General features: G+C 35.6%; 1 protein-coding gene across 26 annotated transcripts in view; it reads right to left on the bottom strand.

Moving 5' to 3' along the window:
- The window catches only part of Ppfia2 (PTPRF interacting protein alpha 2), a 452,499-nt gene that overhangs the window by 91,624 nt on the left and 341,080 nt on the right, over positions 1-19,795 (bottom strand). For 15 of the 26 annotated variants that reach the window (XM_036169437.1, XM_036169435.1, XM_036169438.1 and 12 more), the window contains 6 exons: positions 18,584-18,805; positions 10,620-10,766; positions 9,514-9,648; positions 3,783-3,866; positions 3,381-3,512; positions 2,188-2,250 (listed from right to left, as the gene is read on the bottom strand). In XM_036169437.1, coding sequence (XP_036025330.1) covers positions 2,188-2,250; positions 3,381-3,512; positions 3,783-3,866; positions 9,514-9,648; positions 10,620-10,766; positions 18,584-18,805 — 783 coding nt within the window. Of the gene's footprint in view, positions 1-2,187; positions 2,251-3,380; positions 3,513-3,782; positions 3,867-4,295; positions 4,383-9,513; positions 9,649-10,619; positions 10,767-18,583; positions 18,806-19,795 lie in introns of all 26 variants that reach the window. The other 11 variants (XM_036169422.1, XM_036169428.1, XM_036169425.1 and 8 more) reach the window with 1 other exon arrangement.

Raw genomic sequence — 19,795 nt, 5'->3', positions numbered from 1 at the left:
GTATCAGAATTTACCTACTAGGTTGGACAGAGGAAAATTATATAAACACAAAAGTTATCAATAGCTTCAAGTTTAGTTTTTGTAACATGAATAATGGGGGAAAGGACACTATATGGGATTTTCTCAGAAGATTGCTGGTCATTTTGGCCAGGTTAGGTGGCAGTGGTGCTTGGTATGGGCAAGTCAGGGGCAGGTATGGTAATACTATGGAAAATTGATATGTTAAATCAGATTTTTTGTGTGTGTGTGTGTGTGTATCTAAAGGGTAACAGAAGTTGACACTGAAACATAAAACTTCTTCCTGGAAAAATACATAGTAGGTGATCTAAATACGAAAGTACTTAATTCATAGAGGTGTTGAAATCCATGAGGTCAAATACATCTGCCAGGGACTGAACAGGAAGAGTGTACATACTTTAGATTTCAAGGATAAAAGTCATAAGGAAAAAATAAAAATAGGGAAGACTTGATATGTAGGAGTTATTGTGGATGGTGGCTTGTGATCCTAGTCACTTGAGTGGACAGTTGAACAATTATAGATGCACTAAGATCAGAGAGTATGCTTGGCTATATGGAATGACAGACCCACAATGAAGTTTGGTCTAAGAATACCTTTACTGGAGCTTGACATTAGCAAGGACATAATGCATAAGATGACTTGGAATGTTATCTGCTTGGGCAGATTGTTGCATCTACAGGCTTGAGTAGGTGTTGGAGGAGTAGGTTTTGAGGATCTTGCCAGGGGCCCACATAACTTTAAATAACTTAACATTGCATAACAAGATCAAGTCCAAAATTCACAATCTGGTCAGAACTATTTCACTACACGTACGGTACTTCCAGAAAAATTCAGATGATTCATTTAGTCACTCATCCTTGGTTCCTCTGTGCTGTTCCATAGTGTCCAACCTCCCCTTGGACCACTAGCTGTCCACTAAATTGTATAAGAGCCTACTAATACATGATCTCCTCTGTGAAGTCTTTATTAGACATTCGGTAATAATTCGGTGCCATCATTTAGCTACCATTGCTATAGCGCTGTATCAAACTACGTATTAGAAGAGTACAGAATTTCCAACTATTGAACCAAATGATTATTGTTTTTAAATTATCATAAAAAATATATAGAATCCCAGAAAACTGTTAAATTTCCTTTTCCTGTAATGTTTTCAGTACCTTATGTATTATTGTGCTGCTGATAAACCTTTAATTCTTTTTTGCCTACCTCCCTTTCATCTCCCTTCTGTTTCTCTTTTACTTTCTCCTTTCTTCATGCCCTTTCAACCTTCTCTTCTGCTATTCCTTTTTGTGTGTTTCTAATACACAACTAGAGGACATATATTAAGCGGACATTTTAAATGAAGTTTTAAGGAAACAAGGCAAATGAAGTTAGAAACTATGTATTTTAGTGTCACAACTTTTAAGATTTTATAATCCATGCTTTGTCAGCCTCTTAACTCACATATCCTACAATATGAATGGCTGGTCATCAAACCCCTATCCAGTTCTAAAGTATCACACTTATGAACAATCTTCAAAGCTAACCATCACCTATAGTCAGGCTTTGTGTTCGGTGTTTACAAGGTCTTCAGCACTGTCTGTCATTGCCTGAATCTTGAGTCACATCCTGAGTCCCCGAAGCCTTCTTTATATCATCAGTGTGCTGTGATCTTTACAACCTGAGGCTCAGGTGAATCTCCCATGTTGGCCCTTGGTTACTGCCATTCCAAATTGCTTTTTGATAGATATGCCTCTTCTGCTAGATTTTCAATTACCTTAGAAGTAGGATAATGCTAGAAAATATTTAATGACACAGTTCTTCTGCATAATAGGTATTTAAATTGTTTTTGCAGAAATAGTTTCTCAAACTACACAGAATTTAGTAAATATATTTTTATTTTTCTTATATTTATCTAAGGTGCAAATCAAAACGAGACCATATTTATTAGTGGAGGCAGTGATTAATTAGTGATTATAAGCTAACATTAGAGTTTTGTTTCAAGAACTGGCTTTCAGTGTGTTCAATACTAAAAACTGTTCAATTTCTACATAAATTTATGGCTTGCTATAAGCAAACAAAGTTAAAATAGTTTTAGAGTAGAACACAAAGTTATTTTTTATCACATTTATTTCACAATATATTCATCAATGTGAATAAGATAAATGGCAAAAATCTTTCCACAATACCTTATCATGTAAAGACTCTTCAAGATTTTTTCTGAAGGTTTCTGATTCTTGAATCAAAACGTTCTATGGAAAAGGAAAAAGAAAGATGCAATATGCTGAAAATATTTAAATCTGTATATGAACACTCGAGCACTCAAGAATCTTTTAGGATTCCTTCCTTGATAAATATATTTCCTGGTTTCTATGGAAACTACGTTCCACTGAAGTCTTTAAAAGTGATACTCAACATTTTGCAAAATAAATTATTTAAATGAGAAGTGCTATTTTGATACACTTGGATAGATAAACAGACTAAATATTACCCTCAGAGCTAATACTCCAATTCTTCCCAGACTATGTTTTAAATGGGAAATAACTAAGCTATTCTTCAAAAGATAAGTGGTGAGTACCAGGCCAACAACTAGCAAGATGCTTGATTTCTTAATGTGTCAATAAATCAAAATTCGTTAACATTTCATTAAAATATTTTCACTACTTTTCCTGATTATAAGTGAGTGGAAAATGCCTAAATGAGATAGTGACTGAAATTCTGTTTAGATTTCTGAAATAATTTGTCCTCCTGAGGGTTAAATGATTCCTTCTCTGGTTTAAGTCTAGGTTTGGCCACTAGCTCTAACAATTCTGATTGGTGTGATAGTTTCCAGTTACTAAAGTGACATACATGATTGTGAATCAAATTTCAGGCTGAACATAAGCACATTTCTTGAAACAATGCAGTTGGAAATAGAGGCTCCTAAACCCTCTATTGGCAACAATAATAATCCTCTCATTGCCATGATCTCTCATGCATTGGCTTTTAGGGCTAGTAGTCATTAGATTAAGCATTCACTATTTTCAAGCAGACCCACACTGAATATTTATCTTTGTTTTGCTAGTATACCTTTACAAATAATGAAAAGAGAAATGAAATTTTTGTCACATGTCACAGCATATTTTAACATATTTTTTCTTACAAGAATAATCATATATAATATTTATCATGTGTCATGTAGTTACTCATTCAAAACACGATGTTATAGTACTTTATTGAAAACGTTGACTCATTTCCGAAGACTATATCCAGTAGTTTTAGACTAAAGAAAGTCAGTTGAATTCCTGATGCAAACAGTGATTACAGCAGGCTAGGAAAACGTCACAATCTAGACAATATGACTAAGCATCCGTGCGCTTCCCCTCCGTGTCTGCAACTCTACCTTCTCTTCCAGAGCAGCCATTCTTTCCTTCAAGTGCAGCTGCAGACGCTCATTGGATTCCGTCAGCAGCCTGTCCACGGTGTCAGACAATCTTTTATTATGCTCCTCATTCATTTTCTCCCTTTGCCTAGCCTTATATTTAAGAAAAAGAGCGAAAAATATATTGGGCACGAGAAAAGAAAACACTCAGTGCTGTTCAAGGTTAATTTTATAGGTTCAATGGTTTTTGAACTGAGTATAATTTTATGCATGTTTCTGATCAGATTTGCAGACACTATTTTCTTTCAAAAGCCCAGCACATAACCACAGCTGTGAACATGGCTTCTAGTTAAGAGTGTTTTCCTCCAATATGAAGTCTGTGCATTCAAAAAGTCATGACTGAGGGAATAGCTTCATACATACTCTTTGAAGTTCCTGATTCTTCTCTTCCAGTTGACCCTCTAAGTGTCTCATGCGTTCTTCAATATTCCCATGCCTTTCTTCAGCCTGTTAAGAAATACCAAGAGTGGACCTAAAATGTAAGAGGAGTTCATTCCTCCCATCTAAACAAACTTAAAGAAAATGTAAAGCAAGCTACTACCAACTGCAAACATAGTTTCCAAAAATAAACTTTCTTTAAACAGGCAGCTGAACAGCATTGCTTGAAATGCGTCAGCTACAAGGGCCTGTTACATTCAAGCATCGGCAAAACACTGGAGTTATTTATGAGCAATGATTTCAGCCAAATGTAACATGCAGACTGTGCATGGTTTGAACACAAACCTGCCATTGTCCAATCTTAAGCTCCAGAAGCACTGAGCTGCACAGATGGTTGATTATCAATAAATAAAAGTAACATAATTTTAAAATGAAAAGGGAAAAAAAAACTTAGATGGATTCTATTTAGCGATAGAAAGTAAAGTCCAGTAGGACTACCTTCCTACGTATGGAGATCATTTCTTGGAGTTTAGCTTCCATAACATATTGATAATCATCAGATGAGGTAGAAGAGGTTGGATCAGACTAACAAGTCAAGGAAAAGGAGAGGGGACAAAATTGAAAAAATCAGAACTAAAGACACTGACACCAAACAGAACATAGTACAGAATGCTTAAAATAAAAGTGACAGCAAATCCAACATTTCAATAGACACAATTTCATGTAGAAGGAACTGTTCTGATATCTAGTGAGGATAATGAAGTTGACGGTTATGAATGAAAGACAATGATATGCTCAAATAAAAAGCTGAGGACCTGAGGTATGGAGTGTTAGTGACAGCTGGCAATGAGCGACTTTTACAAGGTGAGTTAAAGCAAGTTTGGAAATGACATGTAATAACTGGGATTATGAGAAACCAAACACTAGAATGTCTCGGGTAGATGCTCAACCATCTTGTCTTTTGGTTTTTCACATCACTAGAAAAAACATGATGTAAACCTTACATCTCAAGGAGAACTCTCTGGCCTATGACTCAGGGGTGTCATATCTGGATCAACAATATATAAGGCCTCACATGTAGAAGTCAGAAATAAGACTAAGCTCCAGGATATGTTATAAATAAGCTCAAACAGGATTGAGTTCCTCAGCTACAATGGTCCACATTAAAAAAAAAAAAAAAATGACCCCTGGACACAATGGACTTGCCCTCAAACGTAATTTAAATACTAAAATTTCTCAACTTATTTGGTGATAATAATGTCATAAGGACAAAAAACTTTGTGAATGCTCAAAAACGATATGAAGACCACATCAAAACAGTGTCTGAATTAATTTGTTACTATGGAAACAGAACCTTGCCTTAGCGTGAAACACAGAGCCTCTGTGAGCTAATGATTGCCTTGTGCTGAGGTTAGTTACATGTCTTGCTGTCAGGACACCACAGGTGTAGAGTGCTAATACATGGGACATTGCTGATAGCTGAACTGTATTAGTATGCTATGCACAAAGTACTTATAACATTACATCAACATTTTAATTATAATTACAAGTTAAATAATTATGACACCAAAAATATCTTATGTCAGTAATGCAATTTGAACTCTAGAACATACTCTGACAAAATATTAGCTCATTTGGAAGTAGTAAACCTTACTTTTAAATAATATAGGACTACATCTAAATATACCATGCAGTAACTGAAAAGGAATAGTAAGCAGTTAATATGGATTTGTGCTACTTTACACAACAAATTCCAACTTACTTAAGGAGTAACATTTAACATTTCAAATATGTTGTCTTCATGTAAATTATAATTTGTCATTTATATATCCTAGTATTTCCTATCTCATGAAATTTTTTTATAAACATAGATCATCACAATCCCCTCACCCCCCGAGTGTCTTACAAAGGCTTCCAAACAGAAGCAGCAACAAAAGCTGTCATCATCCTCAAACGCAAGCAAACGAGTTTGGTATTATTTATAAAAAAAAATTTTTTTTGAGACAGGGTTTCTCTGTAGCTTTGGAGCCTGTCCTGGATTAACTCTGTGGACCAGGCTGGCCTCAAACTCACAGAGATCCACCTGCCTCTGCCTCCCGAGTGCTAGGATTACAGGCGTGTGCCACACCGCCCAGCAAATTTTGATTTATTATTTTTAAGTTTGATAGTTTTACTTGTAGTGTGCTTCTGTGTGTGGGTTGGTGCATGCAGTTTCAGTGCCTTGGAAGGCAGGAAGAGGGTGGCAGATCACCAGAACCGGAATTACGCGTGATCGTAAGAGCTACCCAGTGTGGGTGCTCAGAACTGAACTCAGGTCTTCCATAAGCAATCTCTCCGTCCCTCTGTTTTTATACCATTTGAAACTTGCAGGGCCCATTAAGAAAAAAAAATACAGAAAAGAGGTTGTTGAAATTGTATAACCTTAATTTGTCAATGGGCCTGTATATTTTATAGTCCTTTAAGTCATTAAAATCAAATTAGTAATTGATTCAAAAGAGTGTGTGATATGGACATTTGAACTTCTAAAAGTCTTTCTTTAAAAATATAGGTTTTTAAAACTCTTTAAACCTCAACATATTTTTTTCTTCACTGAAGAAAATGCAAAAACATTGAGAAAATTCACTTCAGATGCAAAACACAGAAACTGTCATCTCAAAGTTATGTAATTACTGATAATTTTATTAGGGCTAAAATGAATAGAATACCTCATAAAATTCGAGATGAGTTATGTTCTACTTGAGGAAATATGGATTTTAATTAAAGATGTAGATATAACAAATCATAACATTGGGAATCCAGAATGATCTTTGATGTTTAATTATATATAAACATCAAATTTAGTTTTTATTTATGGCCATTAATCAAGAATTCTTTCTAAAAGCTTTTAAATGAGCTTTACCTACTTTGCATATCTCTCTTATCTAGATGATTAAAAAAACAGCTTTATAATCCAAAGAATAAATTAGGCATCATCTCTAATACAGGGGACAGTTTTTAGTGAACAGTACTACTATACATTGTTGCCCTTAGACCTGGGGACAGCACAATTGTACCAGCAGACGCAAGCCAAGTACTACTCAAGATCAGTCTGTTTTTATTTGTCCTTGAAGAGTTTCTCTTGATTTTACTCTTTAAAACGATAGAGGAAAATTTCAAATGCGTTAAGGTTTTAGCCAAATAATGACATAAATTAGCAAGACAAGAATGCGAATACAGTCAGAATGGTGAATAAAGGTAGTACCAGACAATCCTAAAAATAAAGATATGGTATAGATAGTTAAAAATAACGACACACACTTACATATATGACATTTACATATATGTCAAATGAAATACTTGATTAGTTGTTTAAATATCATTTTAAAACACAAGAGACAAAAATCTGCGACTTAAGCTAAGCAGACTGTTTTAAATTCAGAATAGTAGAAGGCACAAAGATTAGAAGAAAAGACCACTTATAATAGTAACCATATATGGACAGATAATTTAAATTGAATAAAATAAAACAAATTATTTAAATCATTTCTGGGGGTTTTGAGTAAATCCATGGATGAGTGCAAGATGGTTGACGTTAGAGTGCTCAGAGGAACTGAGTTATACTCACATGTTATAGACATGGTATAAGCTAAGGATCTAACCTTAGCAGTTAGTAATTCACAAAGTAAAACAGCTACGTCACTAATATTAAAAACTGTCATATGCACCTGAAATATGTTGTCAATCCAGAAGATGACAGATGTCAAAGTGATAGGAGTCAAAGAACAAGTTATATACTACTAGAAGAATTTTAAGGAATGTTAAATGTTTTCTGAAATACTGAAAAATCAGAGAGTTCTGATACAGGAAGTTTATCCACCATGGTAATTAGTTCCTGTCTGTGTCATGTGCTATGTCCTAATAAAAGTGCTGGAGAATTACCAGATGGTAGTAAGAAAGGAGTCAATTTTTAGGGATTTTATATCATAAAAGAGTAATTTAGCATGATTTAATTTAAAGCTATGTAAGTCACTTGTAAGTCAATTTTAAATTATATTTGATAATAAGTACATCAATGGCTAATTTTGTGGCCATTAATAGTTTAATGCATTGTAAACTGTATTTTCTTAGGAAAGTTTTAAACTTCGGTGTTTTGTTCAGGAAAATAAATACTGTTGAGTATTCTACCCGAAGTATTGCCAGCTATTTTCGTATTCAATCCCAAAATAGCAAAATTTGACATGGAAACTCTTTTTTTTTTTTTGAGCTGAGGATCGAACCCAGGGCCTTGTGCTTGCTAGGCAAGCACTCTACCACTGAGCTAAATCCCCAACCCCGACATGGAAACTCTTTAGGGAAACTACTTATAGCCTTTACATTAAAACAGAACAACTATGTGCGTGTCTTAGTCTATACTATAGAAATTTAAAAAGAAGTCTTTGCAAGAAAAAGTATAATACTATTGATATGCTTTGGTAGCCTTATGTAACTCAGTAAATATTTTTAAGATGTATAATATATATGTATATATATATATACATACACGTGTGTGTGTGTGTGTGTGTGTGTGTGTGTGTGTGTGTGTGTGTGTGTGGTAAGTTCTGCATCCCTATGTTTTCCAAAGTATCAGAGTGATTTACTGGTGTGGTCTCTGGTTATAGATAGATATAAATCTAATAGTCTTCCCCTAACAGACTAATGATTCATCAAGTCGTATCCTAATACTCTAAAATTCACCACATAGCTTGATGCTCTGTCTAGGCCTGTTCATCTCTATCCAATTATTGCTTTCCCATATAAATATTTATTTTTACCATTTAATAACACTGTCAAGCTGTTTGTCTTATTCTTTGCTTTTCTCTTAAAGACAGTGTGTTTGGGTCCCTTTCTCCATGGCTGTACCAATTATTTTGAATGATCTCTACTACTAGAAGGCACAAGTTCACAGATTTTAGAGCACCTAGTCATCGTGTAGCCCGCAATGCTTGGAGAACTGCTGGGGTTATGTGAACATTCAGAATGTGTACATAGCTTTCTGTGGACATAAAAGTCAACACGCTTTAGTGATAAAACCAGAACTTTTCAGGTGAAATGGATGTGATTTCTATGGGTACTTAAGAATTAAAATGGCTTGATTAGAATGGCTTTATGTTATATAACATAGAATGATTTTAGAACGTACAGTTCACACTATGGAAAAACAGTACAATGCAATATACTCAACCTCTGCTTCTTCAGAAGAAAACACAATTATAAAAGTACATTCATAAAACTTAATGGATTTCAATTGTATCTTTTAGACTTCTTTTTTCCAACAACGTTCACCATAATTGGAAACAACAGCTGTTACATTTCTTATTGTTTTAATAGCAATCCATTTATACAAAGCTGATTAAATTGCACATATATATATATATATATATATATATATATTAACATGGTTATTTATTATGTGCAAAAACTATCACAGAAAATTTACTATAGCAGTGAGATGAAAGTTTGCTTTTCTTGTTCGTGTTTAAATAGACAAGGAAATCGTCATACTCATGTTGTAATTCTTCAAGTCACTGTAAGCAAGACATATGCATTAAGGAAACTAAACTTTAATGAAAGAAAGGTAAGGAAGATCTGACTAATACAAGTTTCACATAGCCTGAAGAGAGTAATTATAGACTCCACTTTGAGAGACAGTTATTTCTGCCAATACATCTAGGCTGACCATAGGTGTTTGGGGTCGTACCTTTGTCAAGGCTGCGATTCTCTGAGCCAGTTCAGCCTCTACTTCAGGCAGAGTTTCTGCCTTTCTCATGGTCTGCTGTAACTTTTGCTCAGCCAGTTCAAGACGCTCTTGCAATTGTCTGTTCTTTTCTTCCATCTGAAATAGGGAAGAGGAGGGCACCATTTAAACAGTCAAGACTTAGATTAGCTAGAATGAGTCAGATGGACTTGGTACTTCAGCTATTTTTTTTCCTAGATTTAAAATCAGCTATTACCATACTTAACTGTACTAGGTAATAACTGTTATCATGATTTCACATATTAATTGCCAGTTTTAATTGCAGAAATTCAACACAATATGATAGCAACTGTTTTGCCTTTGGCAGCAAATAGTAAAGAAATTTCTAATGAGAATGAACTTGAACAAATTGTATTAATACAATGACAACAGAAAAGCTATCGAAAACTATAACTTCAGACTGGAGAAACGTAAGAAGTATAGCTGCATAGGAGTCCACACTCCAGAGACTGGACAAACAACTTTTCTGTATAGGACAAATAGTATTTTAGGACTGTATATCATATGATCTCTGGTTCAATTCCTCCAATAGGCTGGTGTAACACGAGAACAACCACAAACAATGATTAAGGCATTCAGTGTGTATATTCCATTAGAACTTTATTTTCAGAAGCAGAGAGCGAGCCACGGTTGTCTTATAGGCTGCTGCCGTCTTTCTTTGGCTGTAGATCTGGGTAGACCTTCCAGTCCTGACATTTATTATGAGTGTGACCTTGGGTAGTAGTGCTGTCTTTGATCCCCAGAGTACTCAAAGAATAACAACAGCTAATTTGTAGTCTAGAATTAAGTCAGGTAATTTCAAACTAACTACTTAGGGTCTGTTTCATATCTAGATCCAAAGTCAATAGTTTCTGCATTACTGTTTTCATCTGAGTGATTTCTAATTTTGTTAAAAAATAAACTATAAAATAAAAATTCATTAATCTATTATATTTTTTTAAAGCATAATTACTGATCTGCTTTAAAACATCCTATTTTATTCCTTGCTTCATAAGAATGGTGGGAACACATACAGAGAGCAAACCAAATTCAAAATAGCAATACTGAACCTGCCGCAAGATGGCTTCCTTGTTTGCCAACTCATTTTCCAGTTTATCATTCATGTCATGAATGGAGGTAGATTCTCTCTGAGCACTGAGGTAACGTTTCTCCAGGGTAGTGATTCTTTCTTCCATATCTTCCTTCTGAGCCATTGCCTGTAAATAACACTGTAAAAGTCATGTGCAAGTCTTTGATTTCAACCCCATCAGAGCAAAACACGAAAGAAACTTACAGAGTTTCAGACAGATGTAGTTTTCTTATTTAAATGAAATAGTAAGATATCAGAAATGGCTTTGGCCAAGTAAAGACACATTCTTCAAGAGCATTTGAAAGATTCCATGTATACCAGGTCTAGTGACACACACCTTTAAAACCAGCGCTTGGAAGGGAGAAGCAGGTGGATCTATGAGTTTGAGGTTAACTTCGTCTACAGATTGAGTGCTAGGTTAGCCAGAGCTACACAAAGAAAGAAACCTTTTCCCATGTCTTACAAAACAAAATAATAAACAAAAAAGATTCCATGTTTATTTTCTTAGTCTCCTAGTCTCTTTATCATGTTTTTTCAAAGAATATTATAATAGATTAAGCAGGGACTTTCAAATGTCTAAGAACACAAACAAGCATATTTTGAAACTCCCTGCTATAAAATTAAATGACAGATAAACTTGCTCATTATAAAGTAGATAGAAGTACAACTATGAGTGAAGTTGAAAGCTAAGAGATTGTTAAATTGGTGAACACAGTTCTGAAGCTATCTCCAAATAAGGTATAGATGTCACCAGAGGGCTGGAGAGATGGCTTAGTAGCTAAGAACACTTGTTTTTGCAGAGGGACCAGGTTTGCCAGAACCCATGTGGCAGCCAAGTGCCCTCTATAACTTCAATTCTGGAGAATATGACCCACTTTTCAGTCCCTCAAGTCATAAGTACACAGACATACATGCAGGTATACCACCACAAATAGAGATAAAATAAAAATAATAAGTTTTTACAAAATCTACTCAGTGCTAGTGAAGTCATGGTTATTAGAAGAGAATCTATAGCCACCAATTTACTAATCCAACAGAGCTCCCAACAACAATCTATAAACACCTGTTCATATACCCACATGTAAATGCAGTCTTCACCCTTCATCAAGGAACTTCTCTTGACACAGACTACTACAGAAAACATCAACTAATCAAAATGCAGAGTTGTTCAGGCACTGTCTACTATAATGGAGAAGGTACCTGAACTTACCTCCCCATATAATCAGATTAGTGACCATCCTAATTGGCATCATAGAACCTACATCCAGTAACTGATGGCAGCAGCACTGGGCTGAGCTCTTTGACTTCAGTTGAAGACAAGGAGGAGGGATCATAGGAGTGAGTGATGTCAAGATCATGATGGGGAAAGCCACAGAGACAGCTGACCCAAGCTGGTGGGAGCTCATGGACTCTGGCCTGTTAGCTGGGGAACATGCATGGGGCTGAACTAGGCCCCCTGAATGTGGGTGACAGTTATGTGGCTAAATCTGTTTGAGGAGCCCCCGCCAGTGGGACCAGGACTTATCCTGGGTGCATGAAATGGCTTTTTGGAACACATTTGCTCAGCCTTGACACAGGGTAGAGGGGCTTGGTCCTGCCTCAACTTAATATGCCAGATTTTGTTGAATCCCCAAGGGAGGTCTTATCCTCTCTGAGAAATGGATGGGGGTGGGATTAAGAGAGGTGTGGGGGGGTACTAAAAGGGGAGGGAGGAGGAACTGGGATTGGTATGCAAAATGGAAAAAAAAACTTTAAAAAAATTAATTAATTAAAATTTTAAAAATGCAGAGCTGTGCAACCCAGTCCCAATAGAAACATCTACAGAATGATCTCACATCTGAGGCTCTGGGAACTTTGCAGGAGAAGAAGCAGAACGATTAAATAACCAGAGCATCAGGGAGTTTGCTTCTAAAAATGTGCCACCTAGGAATGTCAGAAGCTACACCGGTAAAGTCTCACAAACATGACTGCCCAGATGTGAGCTGAACAAGGACACAAATGAACATGCCAAAGTAGATGAAGAAAAGCTTCAACCTTAAAGAAAGAACTGTAGGACACTGAGAATAACTAGGGGGAGGAGACATGGTCTTTCCCAGGGAAAAGAACATCAACTGTTTTCCCAAGCCGAAAGATCTGCTCTGAAAACATGCATAAAACTGACATTGTATGTTGGGCAGTGGTGGCACACACCTTTAATCCCAGCACTTGGGAGGCAGAGCCAGGCAAATCTCTGTGAGTTCGAGGCCAACCTGGTCTGCAGAGTGAGATCCAGGACAGACACCAAAACTACACAGAGAAACCCTGTCTCAAAAAACCAAAACAAAACAAAACAAAAGAAAGCAAGTAAGGTGGAGTGTACGCTAAAAATTCACACCTAATATACTAATTAGAAAGGCTTACATTTGGTTTAAGTAGATGAGAAAATACCAAAGGAAAAGTTCAAGGATTGAAAGTAAGAACTGAAGGGAAATGGGATGGAGAAAAATGAAATGAAAGGTTGTGTGTGTATATGTGTCACTGTGTATCTCTTTCCCTCTCTTGTGAGCCTCTTGAACTTGTTTCCTATTAGAAACTTATCTGCATGTAACAATTAATTAAAAGATGATGCATCATGCTGCCCTTGGTTTCTATGTCCACATTCAATCCAATTCTTCTGTGGGAGCACAGGTACTCGTCATCCTTGGAAGCCTGAGTCTCTCTTGCTAGTTTCCTTTTGGTATTCCTTACCATGCTGCTAACCAAAAGCCTCTTCTGAATGCCTTTTGATCTAGTTTGATCATGGTGCTTCTTGAGTTGAAATCCTTTATTTCTTTTCTTTTATCTTCAGAATAAAATATGAGTCATGGAGCTCTTGATTTCTTGACGTAATGCATTCTTACTTCTGTATATTGAGGTATTTAACATTCTTTCCAAATTTGTGCCCACTCTGGATATGAAAGTTAGTTAATAAATAAATAAGATGTCATGGCCATGGTCAATTTAAGATGAAACAAAGTAGCATTTGAGTAGACCCTAAATCGCATGAGTGCATCCTTGGAAAAAGACTAGGAAGCATAGACACAGTACAGCAGAAGTTGAAGTTAGTCTGCCACTCAGCCAAGAATGCTATGTGCCCTGTAAACATTTACCAGGAACTTGAAGGAACAGTTACCACATTCTTCATTACTGTCCTCAGAGAGAACCTGGTCCTGTTGAAATATTGACTCCCAACAAAATCCTCAGCAATGTGAGGAAATGAATTAGAGTTGCTAAGCTGGAAGGAAAGATTGTTGACCAGGGAAGGACCCTTGCTAAGCAAAGGCAAGTTGGAAAACCCAAGACATATGCTGAAAATCCACACAAGGGTGGAAGGAGTAAACGAGCCCTATAAAGTGGTTCACTGACCTCCACATGTGTGCTGTGGTGTGTGTGCCCACACACACATCATGTGTCCACACAATAATTTTTTTAAATGTCAGTCATTATGAGCCAGTCACTTTGAACCAATGTCCTATGACAAGCACATGAAACTACCATATTGTCTGACTTTATATTTACCTGGAATATATTCTTATTCCTTCCTTTCTGTGTCCTTCAATAGCTAGTAAAAGAATAGTTATTTATGCTAATATTAAAATTTAAACACATGAAATTAAAGCAATCCATCATTTTGGCAAAAATAATCCAGACAATTTTGTGAAATGTTTCCAGAATTCCACTAGGTTTTAGAAAGTCCAGACAATAATCATACTACTTAGTGTTAAAAAGATGTTGATTCACAATCTTTATTTCTGTTATTTTGTATTTTTAATTTAGTGAGTCTATAGATCTATAGTTCATGTTAATTTTCATATAGACTCCTAGGGATATTTGCCAGTTACATGGAATAAAAGAAAATTACGTATCTAACATAAATATATATATATATATTTCTATAGTGATAACTGGCTCTGTCCTCTGATCCCCAGGTAATCTTTATGGGGGTACACAATGTATCACCACAAATTTTTCTCTAAATTCTAATCACAATATCTTTAGAATGACTTTTTTTGGGGAGATAATGAAAATTGGTATGTTATACCCATGAGTAAGAGTTGTATGGTTCACTTTCAAATTCTTTTTTGTTGGATTATTAATAATTACCATATAGTTACTAATAACTAGATGATATAATAGTTCATCTACTTTGTATAGTGCCCAGAGTAGAATATACACTCATTAAATAGCTACTTTGTAATTAGTGGTTACAAACCTGTTCACACTTAACTGTTCAGGCACATAGAACACAGTCCATGTAGGAGTCAGCATATGTACATTTGGAATGGCATTTTTGACTTAGTGATTCATGTGAGTGATTCAATTTTTAACTGCAGGCTGTGTTACCAAAAATAAAATTTGAATTTACAAGTCATAGAAATAGCTTTTCCCCTGTGTTATTTAGAGTCTAAGGAAGAAAGCTTTTTTTCTAGTTCCTAAAATCTGTTATATAAAACAAAAATAGCATAAAAATCCAATGACCTCTTAACCTGAAGTTTATATATAACTGGATTTTTTTATTACATTAAATAAATACAGTTCTACAGTAATGTTATGAAGTATAATGAAAAATGTAATTCATGTCTCAGCTAATATAAATGAAAACTTATAAATTCATTAATTTTATTACTTTGAAAATGTGAGAAGGGATTTTAAGTGTGATGTCAGAAAGATAAGTTGGCTCCATTCACAAAATAGATACAATTAAAATACTTCACTGAAAATTTAAGCCTATATACCTATGGAGAGCATTAAATGTTATTATCAATGCATGCTTAATATCTTCTGGATTAAAAATTAGAGGGCAAAGACACAATTTACAAATAATTTTTGAATAATTGCACTGTGACTAGCTCCATCTACTTTTAGATCAATATTAATACAAAGAGCAGCTAAAATGAAAATTCAAAGTTTCTTAATAATGTAATTACAAAATATGTTCAGAAATCATTGACTGAACATAATTATACAACTCAGTTTAGATTTATTAGAAATACATTTCAATTTGTAATTGAATGGTTAGTCTTTTACCCCCATTGGCCATGTTTTTTTTTTCCTTAATTAATTCACTGAATGGTTTTTACTTGTGAAATATTTACACGATACTCTGCTGCAATTCTGAGAGGGTACAAAGAAGAATTGTCTTCCTCTTTAACTATTAAGAATTTCACAATACATTAGTCTTTGTGAGATCAAAAATTACTTAGGGAGGAGAGTCTGTACTTCGAGTTTAAGAGATAGAAGTTTCACATCATTTTAACTTTTTGGAAAGAATCATTAAAAAATATTAGTTATTTAAGTGGTAGTTACACTGTAGCTGGCATTTTGTATGATAGTTGCTATAGAGTAAAATACTGTATTGGAGATGCAAAAACATAACTCTCAACTGAAAGAGACTAAAGGAATTTATTCTGAAACCAAATGTAGGTGACAATGATCCAGGAATATAAATTTAGATTGCTCAAACCTCCATGTTAAATATGCTAACAGTTTGATTATTTTTTTTATAAAATAAAGAGGTAAATCAAAATATTTTGAAACATTGGAACATTAGGTAGGAGAGTCAGAACATAGTAAGAACATAGTAGAAGTTTTATTGAGACAGGCAGGATAAGTCAAATGAGTGAAGGCCACTTTACAGGTCTTTTCAAGACTATCACTTTGTATTGTCTTAAACCTGGTATTTATACATCCATTTGCTGCCAGGCTCTGAAAACTCTTACTTACATACTCCCCTCTGAGGTAGATAATGGGATAGGCTCCTTTTTCATAAGTCTCAACTAAAACATGGCTACCTAGGGAACTAGGGACCTTAAAAGTATAATTATATCTTATGCAACAATTACTTACAATAAGGGGAAGAACTAACCCATTAAAATAAATTCCTACTGAAACAATCTCTGGCAATACAGTTGATGTTTTCTGTCTGACCTGATTTTGTGTCACCTTTATCTAAGCACTATTTATATGAAGGGGTTATTTTAAAATGTGCAATGAGGAAGGGTGAACCAGAGATACCACAAGCTCTCTGTGAAAGATAAGCAAACATAAAGTATATGGGAGCTTAAAACGCAAAGAATGGAACTAAATATTTGGAAATACAAGCAAGAATCCATAGGATGACCCCAGTTTAGACTACTAGAAATAGCGGAGGGGGTTCCTGAGCTGGCTTATCCCTGCAATCAGATTGGGGAATACCCTAACTGTCATCATAGAGCCATCACCAAGTAACTGATGGAAGCAGATGCAGAGATCCACACTCATACACCAGGAGTCTACTTTAATTGAGCAGAGTAGGCTCAAATGAAAGGGGATCGAGAGAGCATGTATTATGCTATACATATTTTTCAGGCTACTTACATGGCTTTATTCTTATTACTAGTAGAATATCAAAAATAAAAAATTTAAGAAGAAAAGTAATGAACGCTAATTCATTGGAAGGCATTACCAGGTCAGACCACTAGGTAAAGTATTGTAAATTCCTCTTCAAAGATAATGATTTTGTAAAACAAGGGAATGCTGGGGAAGACTGTGAAAAGTCAAATACTGGATTTACATATTTTAGGATTTACCATGAAATCAAATATAGCATGGCATTGAAAGAAAATTTCATGGAACCTCTAAGATTTAGCCTAAGTAATAATATTGAATGGGTGAAACTGCTGGGCAGTGAGTTTTATTGGCAGAATGAGAAAGGATTGAATGTCAAGTTTATATTGCTGAGACATCTTTCAGAGCTTTAGGTGATACCACTGGGAAAGGGAGAAGAAGCGAGAGAAAAGGAAGGTAGAGAATGAGACTGGGGGTCTATGGTTGATTTGTGTGTGGCTCATTACCATTTATTAGTCGAAGCAAAGCAATGGGAGACTGAACGGGAAAGACATACCAAGGCAGGGGAAGGAAAGCTCAGTGAAACAGCTGAGATAAGGGGAACAGGCAAACTGGAGGACAGCCAGGACAGCTAGGCAGACAAACAAATACTCCAAGGACAGACGAGTGGACGTGAACTCGCTCTTCAAAGGACCAAGAATATATTCCTTCATTCAATAACATAATCAATAAGATGCTTTATTACAAATACTCTTAATGGGACAGTTGGGGCAAATGTAGCTTTGAGGAAAGAGAAAAATGAATTTGGAGACAACAAATAAAGCTATATTGACTAGTTAGCCACATAGAAATATACTTGAAGATTCAAAGGTATGTTTTAAAAGAAAATGTGAAAATGGAAAAGGTAAAATGTAAAAAACTGAAATTCCTGAAATGGAAAAAAATGTATTTTTATAAGTAAGAAAAATAAAAAGAAGAATTTTCAAGCTTTATCCTAATAGGTAAGATAATTAGACATTATAAATAAAATGTTGCTAAATCATTTAATAAATCTAAATTTCTTCTTTCTCCCTCCCTCGCTCCCTCCCTCCTATCCTTCCTTCCTTCCTTCCTTTCTTTTTTGTAGACAAAGCAATACTAAGCCTAGCAAGAAAAGAATATACATAAAAAAGAAAGGTTAAATTATACAGATGCATAGCATATTCATGCAAGGCATTTACAGACACAAATAAAGACAAGTTAAAGTAATATTTTCAAGCACTCCTATATAACATTATGGAAAATCATGATTCATCCCCACACGCACAGCTATTCAAATTTAAAACTTTAAGGCCTTGACATGTAATCAAATCTTCACAAAGACTTTAGAATGGCTGAGACTTGATAGCAAAGCTTTTTATTCATACATATTTAAAGGACCAGTAAGGAAACTATTTCTATCTTACTGAATAGGTACATAGCTAGAACAACATTCCAAATTATGGTCTTCAAGAAGTAAAGACTACCAGTCTCTAGGGAAGTACATGGAGAGAGCGTCACAGAACAACCTTTAGGAAGCCACTTGAGAAGCAAAGACAGAGAAGTCTATGAGCCACCTACCTCCCGGATGTCCCTTTGATATTTTGTGTTCATTTCTTCCGTTTTTATGAGGTCCTTTCTTGCTGTCTCTGCTTCCTGCTCCACCTCCCCCACTCGTGAAGAAAGAGTTGTTAAGCGTTCTTTCATTTGGGCCATTTCATAGTTTTGCTTTTCAAGCAATTCCTGTAGCTCGACTATCTGGCTCGTGTCATCTGTTGAGTCTATGGAGCCGTTGGATAGACGCTGTAGGAAGACACAAGAGCAGGGTACTTAGGACTCTCTTTATCCTTAACCTGAGTGCACACGAGGGAAAAAAAAAGAAACCAAACAATCTTTACAATGAAAAACAAGAATTCCGACACCAACTAGTGTTGCAGAAAAACGATGTTTCTGAGAAAACTGATATGAATATAGAAATAAAAATAACATATAGGAGCTGGAGAGGTGGCTGAGCAGTTAAGAACATCTTCTTAACTGCTTCTTTCAGAAGACGTGGAAGAGTTCTGCTCACAGCCCCATGTATCTCCATTTCTATCTCATGCTCTCCTCTAGACTACATTGATTGTTTTTCAATTAATATTGTAAAAAGCCTGGAATTTAGGTCTTTATTGAAAAACACTTATCTGGCATGTGTGGGTCCCTGAATTCAGTCAACCAAATTGTCCACAAGCAGAGAGTGGACAGAGAAAAGAAAGAAGAGAAGGGAGGGAGAGAGAGGGGGAAGGGAGGAAAGAAGAAAACTGGGGAAAGGAAAGAGGAAGAAAATGAATGAAAGAACCAAGAAGGAAGGAAGGGAGGGAGGAAGAAAGAAAAGAAGGAATGAATTATAGGTGGGAGGGAGAGAGAAAGGGGAGGAAAGTGGGGGGAAGAAGAAAGGAAGGAAGGAAAGAAGGAAGGAAGGAAGGAAGGAAGGAAGGAAGGAAGGAAGGAAGGAAGGCAGACAGACAAGAAAGTGAATAATCTTGACCCACAACACTTAAAGTTCCGTATTGAGAGTAAGTAGTACAGCAACTTGGGGGAGATGATTTTCAAAATCAAGATCTCCCCCAAGCAGAGACAGGAGGTATGAGAAGCAGACCAGAACAGTCTGCTCTGCCTTGATGCTTATTTAGCAGCACGAGTTTGTCCCAACACTAGATATGTTAGGAAACATTTGAACACAATGTAAATTTTCTGTGTTCTGTGTGCAATTTTGTTCCTTAGAAGCATGACTAATAAAGAAAATGTTGCCTT

This window comes from Onychomys torridus, chromosome 20 (assembly GCF_903995425.1).
Source record: "Onychomys torridus chromosome 20, mOncTor1.1, whole genome shotgun sequence".
Lineage (NCBI taxonomy): Eukaryota > Metazoa > Chordata > Mammalia > Rodentia > Cricetidae > Onychomys > Onychomys torridus.
This window is presented reverse-complemented; position numbering and strand designations above follow the sequence as displayed.